Below are 15,781 nucleotides of genomic sequence, written 5' to 3'. Positions count from 1 at the left end.
CCAGTGCAACATGGTCAAAAATTCAACAGCAGCAGTCCAACAATTGGGGGGGCTACTCATTCAAAAAGAGGTCCTTCCTTAACTAGTAGTAAGACAAAATAGAATCCAAAAAACAAGGTCAGAGTAATTGGCAGAAACTGTAAAGGGGGGAATAACAAAGCTCAGGGATGGGAATACAACACAAAAGTAGCCAGACTGCTTCTTAACTTCTTCTTGAGGTTTACGTATTGCCACTGCTCTCATGACCTAAAGGCCCCGCCCTTGAACCAGGATGACTTGCTACTCATGGAGCACCAGCTGCCATAGGCCGGTCCATCACAGCCTTAGGGGTATACTCCTTATAGTTTCTCTTGTAGCTAACCTCAAACCTGATACCTTTCTGATTTCTGACAGTACACATCCCTGTAGCCCTCTCCTTTTAGGTTCTGGTTTCTTGGAGACATTTTTATGCCAGACAGCCACTAACCTGGGGGCTTGGACAAAGGATGTATGACATTATAACGCATGCTTTTACATCGCATGCTTTTACAACGCGAGTTTTGCAACGCATACCATTATAACGCATAGTGCTTTGGGGCGCTGGATAGTGAATAGTTTAATTTACTATTCCAACTCCAGTCCCCGTGGATAGTAGGGAAGGTGTTGGATAGTACATTAAACCTATTCCCTATCCTAGAGCGCCCCCCCAGCGCAATGCGTTGTAATGGTTTGCGTTGTAAAAGTTGCGTCGTAAAGGCACTGCGTGGTAAAAGTTGCGTTGTAAAGGATGTTTCCCGTGGACAAAGGTTACTGGTTTCCAAGAGTGCTGCACAAACCTGGACTCCATACCCTACAACCCCATACCCCCAGGTAATGCAACTGACCTCTCACTTTCCTTAATCTACTATATATTCAACCTCAATCTCTGGGGACTCGCCTTCCACAACCAGTGGCGGAGGAGCCGCTGGCTTAGAGATACTGCAGGTGTCAGCCAGGAGACGTGAAACATAGGGCAGACTTTTTAGTCTTGTGGGAGTAATAAGGCTACTTCTCCCTATCCCATTAAACAAAGATATTGGAAGTGCGCCTATAAATTTAGGTATGTGTTTGGAATGGAAATGGAAACCAGGCAAGGGCATTGTTTCTCTACTGCTTTGTATTTGGGTGCGTTTTGTCTGTGTCGAACTGAGAAACATTGCTAATCTGTTTTAGTCTGTTGTAAGTCAAAGAAGTCTTTATTTGATATTTCATCATAAAAGACATGCTACACAACATGCTACACAACCAATAGTATATCAAAATTACAGATAAAAGGTACAGATAAAAGAATGTGTGCAATGTGTTAAAACAATAAATTAATATACATTTAAGAACAAGCTTAGAGTAGTAATAAATCACAAGCGTCAAGACTTCAATATAAATTTCATGACATGCCCAACGTAAATTGCCACTTAACCATAACAATCAATATTCACGAGGCAGTGCCAAACAACATACGATTAATAAAATACCAACGGTATAAAAAGTAATACACAAGTGGGTCATGGGCTAAAGTACTGAGTGCTGTACAGCAGGCGAGAGTTCTTCTAAGTTCAAGTATCATAATAATGCTTCCTGAACAGACGCGGGTGTCTTTCTGAATGCAAAATAACATTATAAGAATTCTTAAACAGCAGCTGTAGGCGTTCGCTGCTTAATGAAGCTTAGGTGGCACAGTTAATCTGAAGATGTTGCAGTGACTCAAGCCATTCATTTAAAGTGCTGAAGTGCCTAGAAGAATTGGGCCTGTAAGGTATGAGCTACCACAATGATGCTTATGTCTATCTGTGTTTAAAAAACTTTAAAACAGGAAGTTCAGTGCATTTGGAAATTAATAAAAATGTTGGTCATACTTGAAGATCCTGCTATAAGTTTTGTCCAGTTTATAAATTGTACCTGGGACTCTTGCTTATGTGAATGTATAAAGTGCAACAGAGTTTGGACTAGTACCCGTTCCTGAAGCTGTGCTATCCTTCAGACATATTACTCTAGGGTAAGGTGATTCTCTCTGTCTGTGTATCAATTTGAGAAAGGTGGCTGGTTGATTCAAAACTAACAATGCCCAGATAATAGATTAGTGTATTCTAGAACTTGGAAATTAATTGAACGCCTCTGTCATCTACTATCTCCAATCGTAACAAATGTAGTCTAATAATTTGTCCAAGAAGAAAACATGGCCAAGTGGGAAGCCTGAGGTATCATGAGGTATTTAACAACATGTCTAAACTGGATAAAGAAGTCCATGACAACCCGAACAGCAGTGTACTTTTGTCATGGAGGTACATCTATTATGAAAGGATATTAACATTTTCCTCCAGCGTTAATTTAGCATAGAGAAAGAAATCAAAGGGCCAGGTGCCTTTTAGTGCATTTACGTCATTTGAGCATAATTAGGACAATGATCAATGTTAGCTAATGTCTCATCTCACCAAACATCACCATAAATCTCTCCTTATTAAGTCTAATGCTTTACTTTCAACAAAGTATTTTCCTGAGAAAGTCCTGGCACCAAAAACAATTTGCTTTGAAACTCTGTACTGGGAAAAATTGATTTCCCTTGGTATTAAAATAGCCCTTTAAAATATGTTTGCTTTTGATAATTCTCATGAATCCATTCATCCAGATTAAATTTCATAATCTGAGACTTAACAGAGCCCAAAATGTCTCCAATTCAGTGACACTGTTTGTCTGAATGCTTTGGTTGCTGTTTTTTTTTCAGTTCTATCAGTCTTAGCAATGCATCAGCTTTGCCAGGTCTTTTTCCAGATCTGTAAGTTATTTGGCATTGGAAGCTAAAGAAAAACAACAAACACTGTGCATCTCAGGCATTACAGCCCTTGGCTTACTTTGGAATGCTAGGTTTTTGTTGTCTGTCAAAACAGCTATGGGTATGCTGCTTCTTCCAAATGATGGCGCCAGTAGGCAAAAGTGTTTTAAATTGCCAACAGTTCCTTATTGTAAATTAAAATTATATCATTGTGTTTGGTATATGTTAATGTCCAAGAAAGAATGATGAAGTAATAGTCTTCACAATATAGGGCATCATGTAATAGGTATGCCTAAGAATAGGATTTGATATAAAAACATATTTTTTTTTAATTCAAATAAATTTTATTGGGTGTTTCAGTATCAAATAAAATACAAGTAGTACAGACATGAAAACATACATTATTACAGAAGAACAGTACAGTACAATAAAGCATAAGGGGTAAAAAGTAATTTACAGTAGGTTACCAAATAATACAAACTTCATTAGTCGGTGTATCCGGTAAATTGTAGGTAAGATTGAACAAATCTAATAAGGTAACTCCACACTTGTTGGATTGTGTTGCTGTCCAATCGGGACAAATGCTCCGGGGGGGAGAGGATACCTAATGTTGTTTATGGGTGGTAAAATAACTGTCAAGGGTAGACCACAACCTTCTCGTAGGGGTGCGCCAGGGTGATTGTTGGAGAGCTATGTTATCCGCTCCTCAGAGGCCAATTATCCAGTTGAGCCAGCATGCAAAGGTAGCTTTGCTGGAGTCCTTCCAGTTACTAAGGACAATTTTAACAGCTGCAGTGAGCATGAGATCAAGTAGTGCTCTGTCGTCGGCGTGGAGGGAGGGTTCTAGGGTGAAACCGAAGGCTAAGTATGGTAGTTCTCTGGATGGGGAAATGGGGAAAATTTTACTGATGAAGTCAAATAACTTGTCCCAGAAGGGGGTTACACAGTCGCAATGCAAAATAATGTGTGCTAGGTCGCCTTCCGCCCGGTGATGTTATGAGCATAGAGACGCGCCGGAGTCCAGAAGGCTTTGTGAAGGAACCAATATTTGGTCTGGGATAAAGTCGGGCTAATTTTGTGTCGCATACAAGATTCCCAGGTATTGGTCCAGTCCGCTTCCGAGATCGGTCTAGATGACAATTCAGACCAGAACTGTGTGAGTGGTGCGGTGAGATTGATATGTTGGGGGCGAATGAGTTTGTAAAGATGGGACACTTGATGGCCTAGTCTGTTAATCTAGCGAGGTAAGATGGGAGGGAGGGTGGTGTTAGACAGAGTTTTGCCTTAGAGAGTGCGGTTTTTATGTTTAAGAAGGTGTAGAACTCTAGGGGCGCAAGACCAAAGGTAGTTTGTATGTCTCTGAACGGGATAGAGTATGACCCCTTGAATAGTTGGTGCGGGAAACAAATGCCTTTCCTAACCCACTGTGAGTTATGCAGAGGTGTGCCCTTATATAGTATGGATCGATTATTCCATAAAGACTCCCAACCCGAGCGGTAAATGCTATGATCTAGGAATTTGTCAGTTTTAAGGAGTGCTGCTTTTGTGTTAAGGAAGATCGATTTCGAGTGGGATAACATGTTTAGATTGAGTGAAAGGGCTGCAGCAGGGGCGACTCCGCCTAGGATCACGTGTTCGACTTCCAGCCAAACCGGGGTGTAGTCTACCGTGGGGGCTAGCCAGTGGGCACCTTGTCTTGCTAGGAAAGCGGTCTCGTAGCGCCTAAAGTCCGGTAGGTTGACTCCTCCTAATGATTTGTCCAAGTGTAATTTTTTAATGCTGATCCTCGCTTTTTTCATTTCCATAAGAAGTTGGCTAGAGTTTGGTCGAGTTTGTGGTAGAAATCTTGGGTGAGGGTTAACAGAAGCATTGAAATATGATAGTTCACCAGGGGGGAGATCATAATTTCTATGGTCTCCACTCTGCCCCACCACATGATGAAGCGAGGGGACCATCCTTCCACTTGGTTTTTTATTTTAGATAAGGTAGTCTTCTAATTTTGTTGAAGGGTTTCCATAAGGGAATCCCCAAACTCTATCCCCAGGTACTTTTCAAATCCTGATTGCCAGCAGAGCCCAGAGTTTCCCAGCATGACTTTAGTGGCTAGAATGTTTAAAGGCTTGACCTCCGATTTTTCCCGATTGAGTTTATACCCTGAATGGGTGGAGTATGTTTCAATGGTGGACATCAAGGCGGCGATGGAGCGCTCCGGGGATTCAGAAACTATCAGGATGTCATCCGCATAGGCGGCTAATTTAACACAGGAATCTCCAAAGCTGACTCCCTTAATGTTATCATTCTGTTTAATGTCGGCGATGAGGGGTTCCATTGCTAGGAGGATGAGTGACGGGGAGAGGGGGCAGCCCTGTCTGGTACCCTGTTCCAGGCCGAAAGGATCCGACAATGAGCCATTTATGCCAATGCGAGCGGATGGGGAGAGATATAGAGCCATAACCATATCTATGGAGGCGTTGTCTAGGTTGAAGGTGGACATGCAATGTTTAAGGAAGAGCCAAGAGACTCTATCGAACGCTTTCTCCGCGTCCAGCGTAACAGCCACGGAGGGAGCATCAAACGACTTGGCCTTTTCTATAACATGGCAGAGAAGTCTTGCCTTGTCATTAGACATGCGATGTTTTAGGAACCCAACCTGTGATGTACTAATTAATTTAGGGAGGAGCGAGGATTTTGGATGCGAGGATTTTGGCGTAGATCTTGCAGTCCAAATTTATTAATGATATAGGTCTATAGTTTTTTGTCAGTAGCGGGTCCTTCCCCTCTATGGGTATGATAATAATGGTGGCCTCACTCATTGATTTCGTTACCCCTTTCTTTAAGGCAAAGGATTGGAACAATTTTAGTAGGGTTGGGCTTAATGAAGACTCGAGTTCCTTGTAAAAACCGGCTGAGAAGCCGTCTGGGCCTGGTGCTTTATTGCGTTTGAGGGTTTTAACGGAAGCCGAGACTTCTTGTAAGGTGAGCGGGGAATTCAACGACAAATTATCAGCGTCATTAAGTTGTGGGAGGCCTAAGGAGTTCAGGTAGTTAGAGCATGATTCAAAGTCGAAGTCTAATTTATTTTTGTAAAGATCCTCATAAAAGGACTTGAAGGTGTGGAGAATGAATTTTGTTTAGTTTGGACAATATTATTTTGATCTTTGATTGAAGCAATGTTGAATTACCTATTTTTATGTTTGAGATAGGATGCCAGTAGCTTCCCTGCTTTGTTACCCTCACATACTCTCAAGGACTTGAATTTATTAACCCAGACCCCGGCTCTTTTGCTAAGAATCGCGTTGTACTCATATTTCTTTTTAGTGAGGGCATTTAGAACCAAAGAGTTGTGGAGGTCCGCCGCATGATTCTTAATGTCTCCAGACATTAAGATTCCTGATTCCAGATTCTTAATGTCCAGATTCTTAATGTCTCTTTCTAAGGCAACAAGCTCTAGATTTAGTGTCTTGTTAGTTTGCGCCCAGATACCAATAATCACACCTCTTATAGTGGCTTTCAGTGCGTCCTAAACATTCGCTATGTCCGAGCCCCGAATATCATTTAAGGTAAGGTAATCCTGTATGGCAGATTCGATTTTTTTCTTGTTTTCTGGTTCAGTAAAAATATCGTCGTTGAAGCACCATCTCTTCGGGGACGGATAGATCTGGAGCCTACTAGTTTAGTTTGGATGCTGGAGTGGTCTGAGATCAGTTTGGGGGCAATATTGGTTTCCTCAATAAGGTGTGTGAAAGGGCTATTGATGAGGATATAATCGATTCTGGAGTAGGAATTATGGGGAGTCGAGTAAAACATGTAGTCACGACCATCAGGGTGTTGCAGTCGCCATGAGTCTTGCAGGTCGAATTTGGAGCAGAGGCATTTTAAACTGTTGTGTGAACGGGTGGGGTGGTAGTTACAATTTGATTGGCGATCAACTAATGGGTCTAGAGGTAAGTTGAAGTCTCCCCCCACTATAAGTAGTTCATCTTGAGGTATATTTTCGAGTATAGGTAAGAGGGAGTCCCAAAAGATCGGATTGTCTCCATTCGGGCCATAAATATTCAGAACGTGGATGTGGTCATTGTTCTATAGAAGGTGTGCCATGACTAACCTACCATCGGTATCCTGAGTGTGTGATATTAAGGAAATATTGGAATTTTTTGCAATACGGGTAAGGACCCCTCTCTTTTTGTGTACTGCTGAGGAGCATAAAGTGTGTGAAATCCAGTGTTGTTTGATAAATTCAGCGTCTTCGTTAGACAATTTGGTTTCCTGGAGAAGGAAAATGTCGCCTTTGGATTTGGCTAAATATTCTAGGACTTTCCTCCGTTTAACCGGGTGGTTGAGCCCTTTGACGTTTAGGGTGACAATGTTAAGGCCTTCCGATATAGACTTGGTGTGGGTCATGAGGCTGCAGAGTGTCGCCTGTGGATTGAAAAACCTACTGTGGACAGAGATACCGCGTATTTGGCTTTGAGAGCTGGACTAGTTCGGCGATAAGGTTTAAGCAGGTCAGAAAGGGGCTGGAAGAGCCTGTGCCAAACAATCAACCATAAGCATTTCTGTTTGATAAAGATCTGTACTGTTGCAAATTAAAGGACACCACAAAATGTAAAACAAGAGCACAAAAGGCATAATGAAACAATACAGGAAGAGTTTTCTTCCCCCCTCCACCCCCTCCCACTCCCTTTACTCACCCAACCCCCCCAACCCTCCCCTCTCCCATCCCCCCCATAACTAGAACGTAGGAGCAGCGACGGCAGTACCGTCCAAGCTCAACGTAGGATGAGTCAAAGATGTCATCATAACAGGAGAAATCATTAAGTCTAGCTAGTATATTGGAACAAAGCATATCTAAGCAATTCTAAGTTATTGGTAGAGTGCCTGTGCAGGCAAGAACTGGTCAGAACTACAGGTTTAACACTTTACAGGCCTATAAAACTATAGGAAGATCAGCAGAGCACAGTGACTATGCAAGAGCCACAGTCGTGAATGTTTCCCCTTCAGAGCAAGGATAACAATAGTGTCATTAGTGTCATTAGGTAAGTCCTTGAGAGTGGGCCTTCCGGCGCCCACAAGTGTCAGAGGGAGCAAACCAAACACGGATCGTGGGACCCAAGAGTGGGTAAAAGTAGGTCCAACCTGGTGGAGAAGGTCAACTTGGATACTGGATACACCATAAACACGAACTTACATTTGGTAGGCAGGTAAGCAGACATACGTAGGCAGATGTAGGGGACTTAAGAAAACGGGCCGGCAAGAAGTGATTGTATTTCACAGAGAAACAGTGGGCAGCTCAACCTTGTCCTGTGCGTGTGTTTTCTGATTCATGGACTTCTGTCTTCCTTTTATTAGATGAGATGTTAGATGAGTCCATTGCTTGCGTAGGTGCGCCTTCCAGGAATTGAGATAGGTCATTAGGATTGGAGAAGAAGCGAGGTTTGCCGTTGGTGATGATTTTAAATTTTGCCGGGCCTGCAAAGGAGAATTGTATACCTTTTGATCTCAGTTTTTCCCTTTGGGCTAGGAAGCCTTTCCGGACCTCCATCGTGTCTTTCGAATAGTCTTGAGTGAAGGTGATTTTGTGGCCTCCCCAGGTGACGGAGTGGTTGTGTCTAGCGAATTGCAAGATGTCTTCAGTGTGCTGGAAGCGTAGTGGCTTGCAGATCCGTGGCCTAGGGCCCTTGTATCCATGAGGGATGAAGGTTGGAACTCTGTGAGCCCGGTCAAGCTCAAGCCCATGGTTAAACAAGATGCCTGTCACTGAGGGGATCCAAGTCTCCAAGAAAGCTACGCAGGAATCCACATTCTTCTCTGCATTCTCAGGAACTCCAAAAATGCGAACGTTACCCCTCCTATTTCTGTCTTCCAATTCCGCATTCTGGCATCTAAGGGAGTCGGTCGATCTTTGAAGCTGTAGAATAGTTTTGGCTGAGAGGTTGGTTTTGTCTTCAACGTCGCTTATTCTTTGTTCTGCCTCGTCTATGCTCTTGTGGACCGAGTTCATGTCCGCCCTTATCATAGTAAGTTCGAGCTGCATGGAGTCTGTGTTGCTCTTCGTCGACTTGGCGAGGTCGTGTACTTCTGCAAGTTTTTTGAGAATCATGTCCATAGTACTATTAAGGTCCGCTCTTGCTTTGATTGGTGAGTCCGATAGGGACGATTCCGGTCTCACCTTCTTGTTGGTCTTTTTGTCATCCCTCTCCACCATTTTGTTGGATTTCCTTTGTGGGCTGACGGTTGGGTGGAGATCTTCCAGTTTGACAGGAGGGTCAGCACCAGAGAAAGCAGTAGGGCTGAAGCAAAGGCTGGGTTGAAACACTAACCTGGGCGGCTCGGGTTGGATGCAGGCCAGTATCAGCAAGAGTTGCGACGCTTGTGAATGTAGCCCTACATTGAGCAGTGCAGATAAGCGTGAAAGCAGGGACCATGAACGGAAGGCTCCGTCTCACCACTACAGTGGCAATGGTGAAGCAATGGAGTTGAACGTGGCGTCACCTCTTGGAGTAAGATTACATGTCGCGAAGTCCCCAGGGCCACCACAAGGTGCCCTGGGGTGGTAGAGCACTGGACGGTAGTTGATTCGTCGGCGGTGAGGGACACGCAGCAGCACTAGAGTGTACAAGGGAAGAAGTTGAGCTTTTGAGGCAGTACAGCAGAAACCCTGGTGTTAGGTTGCAGTGTGTATGGAGGCTATAACAGCATCACTGGTGCAATGTGCTTCCTAAGCTCTCTGATAGCATTGACTTGGAATTGGCTTCATTGGTGATGATGGCAAAGCCTTCCATGTACAGGTGAACATGGCTGGTGAACATGGCTGGTGGTCTGCTTTGATTTAGTCTTTCTCGCGCTGTTTTTGTGTCCCAAACGTCGCCATTTTAAGGTCAGGCAGGTCTCAAAAGCAGGATCACTCAGTGTAGGAAACGTGGCGCCAGCAATCGCGCAGTTTCCAGGGGTCGCTGCAGTGCTGGCATCTACTTGGGCCATCTAAGAGATGGTGAGGCTAGTGGTGGCATAGGCTGTTGTTGAGCGGCCTCAGATGAGTTCTATAAGTTGCGGTGGTTACGGGCCGCCATTTTAGAGGCAGGCATGGCGGAGACACGGGGGCCGATTGAGATGGTGAAGAACTTGGCAAGGATATGCAGCGGGGCACTAGCGGCAGGATCGTAGTGGGATGCGTTGCAATCTTCTCACCTCTGGAGGTATTTGTGGTGTCTACGGCATTTGTAGAGTGGAGCGGCCTGTCGAGGGAAGCGACTGCCAGGCTTCACTATACGTGAACAAGGGCTGTTGGGCGCCGAGTTGCGGAAGCTGGAAGGGGCACTTCTCGTTCACAAATCACATCGCTTCTTCGCACCGAATGTGCTCCTTGGCATCAGGGGTCCGAATCCGGTGTGTGTTGCCCTGTGGCATAGGTGTATTACTCCTGTGGCGGCATAAGGCGCTCTCCTACGCGGCAGGTTAGGCGGCCATTACCACCGCCGTCCAAGCCAAGCCCCCCTATAAAAACATTTTTTGACAGATCATTAGCAGTTTGTTGTTCTGATCCACAGTGAAAGGTAGAGTCTCTCTTGGTCTGCTGTAAAATGGGCAGAACAATCAATGAAAAAGCTTCAATGAAGTGTCTGTAAAAATTGGCAGAGCCCAAGACCCTTTGTACCTCCTTCACCGCGCAAAGAACCAACCACTTAGCCTCTGTAACTTTGTAAGGGTTCATGCTGAGACCCTGATCTGACAAAATGAACGCTAAAAAAGATACTGATGTGTTCTCAGAAATGCATTTATCTAAAGTGTCTTATGTACCTTTCGTAAAACATCTGTTACACGCTGTCTATGTTCCACAAATATCTGTGTATAAGAGGAACGTCATCCTAGTAGATTATAGCAAAGGTATCTAACATATCACAGAAAAAGAAATTAACCAAGTGTTGAAATGAAGCAGGAGCATTGCATAAACCAAAAGGCATAACTAGATTCTAGAATGCCTGTGTATAATGAAATACAATTCCCACTCATCTCCTGCTTTAATTCTGATGAAATGATTTGCTCCTCTGAGATCCAGTTTAGAGAAGATTATCGATGAGCAGACTTGATCTAACAATTCTTAAATTAAAGGTAATGGACGCCTAGCTTCACTGTGATGTCCTGCAATTCTCGTTATTTAATACAAGGTCTTAGATCTCCATTCCCTTTGGGTAAAAAGAAGAATGGGATATAGAGTGAGAAATAAAACATTGTTTCAGGCTCACATCAGTCTACCTTTCTGGGTGTTCATCCTCCTTCCTCTTTAAAAAATATATTCTGCTACTTGATATCTTACCATCTGGTTCCAGGTTTTTGGAGCAATCTTACTCTCCATGGGGTTGCAGTGTATCCATACCTATTCACTAAACACATCAATAAAATGAGTATAGAATATTTGCCTTATTTAATGGGGATTTGAAAATGTTGCCACACAACAAAGATTAAGTTGGAATAGCGATGCTTTCACACACATCTTTCTTTAACAGTATTCAGGTGTAAAGTGGAACTGTGACTTTTCCAGTCAACTTGTGGGTTGTGCTGATGTAGCCATGATGCTCCTAATATGATATAAAAATCAGGAGCACCCATGTGATTCAAACAGATGGCTTGACAATACCATTGATCAGCACCTATTATTGAGGTGCAGTACCATCAGTTCTGTTGATTGGTTCAGGATTTGCAGCATTCTTACTGTCCTTGAAGCAACCTGCTGCTCCCTAATCTATCAGAGCGCAACTTTCTAATGGTCCTCTTAAAGTGACCAAAGTAACCCTCAACTAGAAAGGCCTAAGGCTGGGTCTCAGTGTTTCACTGTCACTAAGGGCAGTTTTCTAAAAAAAAGTCTAAGTTATCCAAAGTACATGCAAGTTCCGGTCTTCCGTCTTTCTATCTTCGTGTGTAAGAATCTTGTATAGATTTCTAATTTGCATCGATCTTCTAGAGACAGGACAGAAGTAGGCTCCAGTGTAGTGATCTTTTCACTTCAGCATGAAAACTCTTCAATTTGTTCAGTAAGACTTGGTTTTGTCCATGGGATAATAAATATGGAGAATTATAGGTGGGTAAATGTGAATAACAGGGATTATTATTTTGAGAGGTTCTGAGTGGCATCAAAAAGAGAAGGAAAGGCAAACTCGAGTTGTTGATAATTTTACTCAGAACCCACAGTTAAAAAACATCAATTTTTTTCACAATTGCCCATTTTTAATTTAATTGTTTGTATGCCTTTTCCATTTTATTTCCCACTGCTGCCTGCAGCTATGCAAGAGTAGAAGAGTCATAGGAAGCCATGCATAACATTGCTTCATCTGCACCTTTTGCAGCTGCTGCTGTACCTGAATTAAACTACGTCTCGTGTCTTGCATCTCCAACTACTTCAGTATTACCTAGCTTCAACCCTCCTGAATATAAAATAAAATACATCTAGTGTCTTGTGTCCAAATCCCACTCTCTGCATTACTCCCAAACCTACCCAAACTGATGTTCTGTTACCCATTCTGGCTTCCTGCCACATATTACACTAACCACTGTATTGCCCCCCCACACCTAGATCAAAAACAAACTGGTGTCCTATCACCCACCAACAACACTAGACTCTTTTGTCCACTTCCTCCTCTGACCAAATATTTAAATATATAAAAATGATACAAAGTATGTCCTGCCTTCCTTCCCACCACCCTCAATGCCTTCCTACCTCCATATCCATACCCATATACTAATAGACTTTCTGAGAGCCATGACAGTACAGCTTAGAATTTATTTATGATATACCAACAGAAAAACACTTTTTTAGGTACATATCATTGCTACATGAAATACACAAAAGGTTATGGGAGGCTGCCTGCAAAAAGTGTATCCACTGGCAACAGCTCTGGGTAGCTTTATAACCCATCATTTTTTTGCTTACCATGCAACCTCAGTTTGGGCCCAGCCAAATGCAAAGCAGTCTTGACCCTGTTGTGCATGAGAACAGTCCACCCGAACTGCTAAGCCAGTCTTGGGTTGCTTGTGTTCTGATTCAGAGAGGGCCTGGCTTTGCAGTTCGGGCTGGATTCTTCCTATTGGAGCAGGGTCAAGACTGATTTGCCTATACCTGAAAAACAAAACCACAGGTCTCATAATATCTATTCTGCTGGTAGCTCTCAATATTGATTGTGTCAGGATTAAAGGGGAACTGATAATAAGGCCAATAATGACAGAACAAGCCAGGGCAACTTGAATTGCCATGTGAAACATCTTAGTGAAAGTGCTTGGAGCTCAATGCCAAATGGTTTCTCTGCTTGGAGCAGAGGTGTGTGTATCTTTAGTCTAGTGTTGTGGTGTGGACGGAGGAAAGGTACTGCCTCTACCATCCCAGTCACTTCATGGTTATAACTTAAAGTCAGATATCAGCTTACGTACAAAACAGGTTGGATTTGTTTTTGCCAGAAGTGCTGATGACACAAGGGGGGCACTTCTGTTTCAGCGGCTCAATACCAGCCAGTCACATCATGGCAACATGGCAGATCAGGCAGTATTTTTTGTTGTTTTCCATAAACAAATCCATACAGTGGTTAAACAGATTCTATTAAACAAGGATAAATGAGATGCATACGAGGGATTGTAGCTTGTATATGATATGATTTTCAAGTATTTTGAAAAGTGTGAGTAAAGATTTTAAAATGGTATACTTTGTTTTATAAAAATATATTTGTATGCAAGGTTTTGATTATCCTTTCTTTTTATAACATTGTATAACATTAATAATGTCTGGTTAAACTTTCAAGAAAGCTGAATCTGAAAATATAAGGGTAGTTTTCAAAGCTGCCTCTTTGGCACACATGACTCACCCCCATAATGTTAGAAACGTGAAGAGGATTTTTGTGTAGCTCCTATACAAACTATACAGGATCTGCAGGTTTAGACAACATACACTGTAGGATTGGTGTCAGACTGAGTCTGGACACCCCCACCGGGTATGCTGGCCTTTTGTACCAACTAGCTCACAGTGCCGCTAGAATCTCTTCTTACCAAGGAGAGAATAGATCCTAGCAACCATCGAACATGACAACCCTGATCCCTCAGGACCGTGCTTACTTAGTCTGTCTCAGAAAGATACACAGAAGAAACAGGCTGGGCATTTTCAACAAGCATTTATTGAACAGTTGTTATTCTGATGTAGAATAGATGAGCTGCAACAACCGTTAGACAGTATAAGATATAAATGATTAACAGTACTATAAAGGCACATGGATGTGATAGTTCTACCATCTTTCTATAATAATGAATACATTCAAGTATATAAAACACATGATAAAAAGATGGGCACTCCTACGATGTCTCCCTAACCAGATGTACCTAAATGTAAGTAGCCGGTGTATAGTTGTTAAGCCAAGACTCCATCTAGGATTTAGTCAACCCCATTACCTGAAGTGAGAGACTATGGGTCCCCGTCCTGGTCTTGAGCTGGACGCCCTGCAAAGGATGTTAGACGACTGCGAGCTGGAGTGTCTACATGCATGATCCTCAGCATCTCCGGTCAGTGTGTCGGCCAGGAAGTCTCGGTCTCCTCTAACTATCTTAGCACGATGTGAAGCATATGTACCCATAGGTCTCCACAGGGGTCCTACCATGCTGTATTACTGTGTCGGCCTAAGGATGATGCCGGGCATAAACTTTATACATAGATATTATACGGGAGATGGTATTCCTGCTGTGCGTTCAAGAATCCTCATGCATAACGAATGAGATGTCGAACTAGGGAAAACCCGCGTTCTGAATGCAGTGTAATATCTAGGTAAAAGGTCAGTCCCTGTAAAGCGTGACAAGTGTAAAGTAGGGAAGAATATAGGTGAAGGGTAATGTATTTACTGAGGCCTATTTTATGGTACCTATATGGAATATAACAGATGAGGAATGCAGTGGTATGAAACTAGATGAAGAAATATAAAAACACAGAGTGCAGTTGTAAACAGTTGACAGACTTTTGGTTTGCTGACTACAAACTAGAAGTGTGTCCACTGAGACTTAACCTGCACAGTGATGTAGACATTTTTTTAGCTGGTGTCAATACTATCACTTTATGGATATGGGCCTCCTTCAAAAGAAGATGTTTATTGGACTGGACTGCGTGCGAGACAGGGGGACAAAACAGAGCCAGTGCTTGCTAACCACTGATGAGCCATTGCTTATCTTGAAAGTAAATACTATGATAAATGTTTTACATTTTTTTGTCATCAGAAGCCAATGAATAAATATGAACAGTATGAAAAATGTAACCTGGAAAACTATTATAGTGTTTAAAATAGATACCAGGAAAATGTGTGAAGTGTACATGCTACACCAACCACTTTTGCTCTGTGCTCTGTCTGTGTTAGGCGTGCACAAAGATTCTATAGACGGCACTAAATAAACATTGAAAAGCAAATCTTAAATAGTGTTGGCCAAGATAACGATGGGGATGGAGCATTTATGTCAGAATACTTTAACAACACTGACTGAAATCTGCCCCAGTCTGGGCATGGATATCATTGTATTCAGCCTTTCTTGCACTCTGTTCTTCCAGGCACAATGGCTGTGGGTTCAGCTCATGCCTTGGCCGCATAGGCACATCCATGAGTCCGCTGATCCTGCTCTTGGATGAAGTATGGAAGCCTCTGCCGCAGGTTATCTACTGTTCGGTGGCCATTGTCAGCGGCTTGGTGACTTTTTGCCTTCATGAGACTCTCAACATGAGGCTACCTGAGACGGTAGAGGATACAGAAAGGACACGGTAAGGCATGCCCTAATAAATTTCATGGATAGACATCTGTAGGATGAACCTGTATAGACTGAATATCTATAGGGATATATAGGATGACTTCAAAATATAAATACAACTATGTCTAACCTCTCTTTGTGAGTTCTTTGGACTTGGCTGTTCCCTCATTTTTCACAGTCTCCCCCTTTTCTAATCCGGCTGTCTTTTCCAGTGCCCCTTGATAAGCATATACATGAGAT

General features: G+C 42.9%; 1 protein-coding gene across 1 annotated transcript in view; it reads left to right on the top strand.

Annotated features, from left to right (window-relative positions):
* Positions 1-15,558, top strand: part of LOC144752745 (solute carrier family 22 member 7-like) — a 447,489-nt gene extending 431,931 nt beyond the window's left edge. Inside the window, exon 9 of the mRNA XM_078640602.1 lies at positions 15,348-15,558. Within this exon, the coding sequence (XP_078496728.1) occupies positions 15,348-15,558 (211 nt within the window). The remainder of the gene's footprint in view (positions 1-15,347) is intronic.
* Positions 15,559-15,781: the final 223 nt, after the last annotated feature.

This window comes from Lissotriton helveticus, chromosome 5_1, assembly GCF_964261635.1.
Source record: "Lissotriton helveticus chromosome 5_1, aLisHel1.1, whole genome shotgun sequence".
Classification (NCBI taxonomy): domain Eukaryota; kingdom Metazoa; phylum Chordata; class Amphibia; order Caudata; family Salamandridae; genus Lissotriton; species Lissotriton helveticus.
The sequence above is the reverse complement of the archived record's forward strand: the minus strand, read 5'-3'. Positions and strand labels throughout refer to the sequence as shown.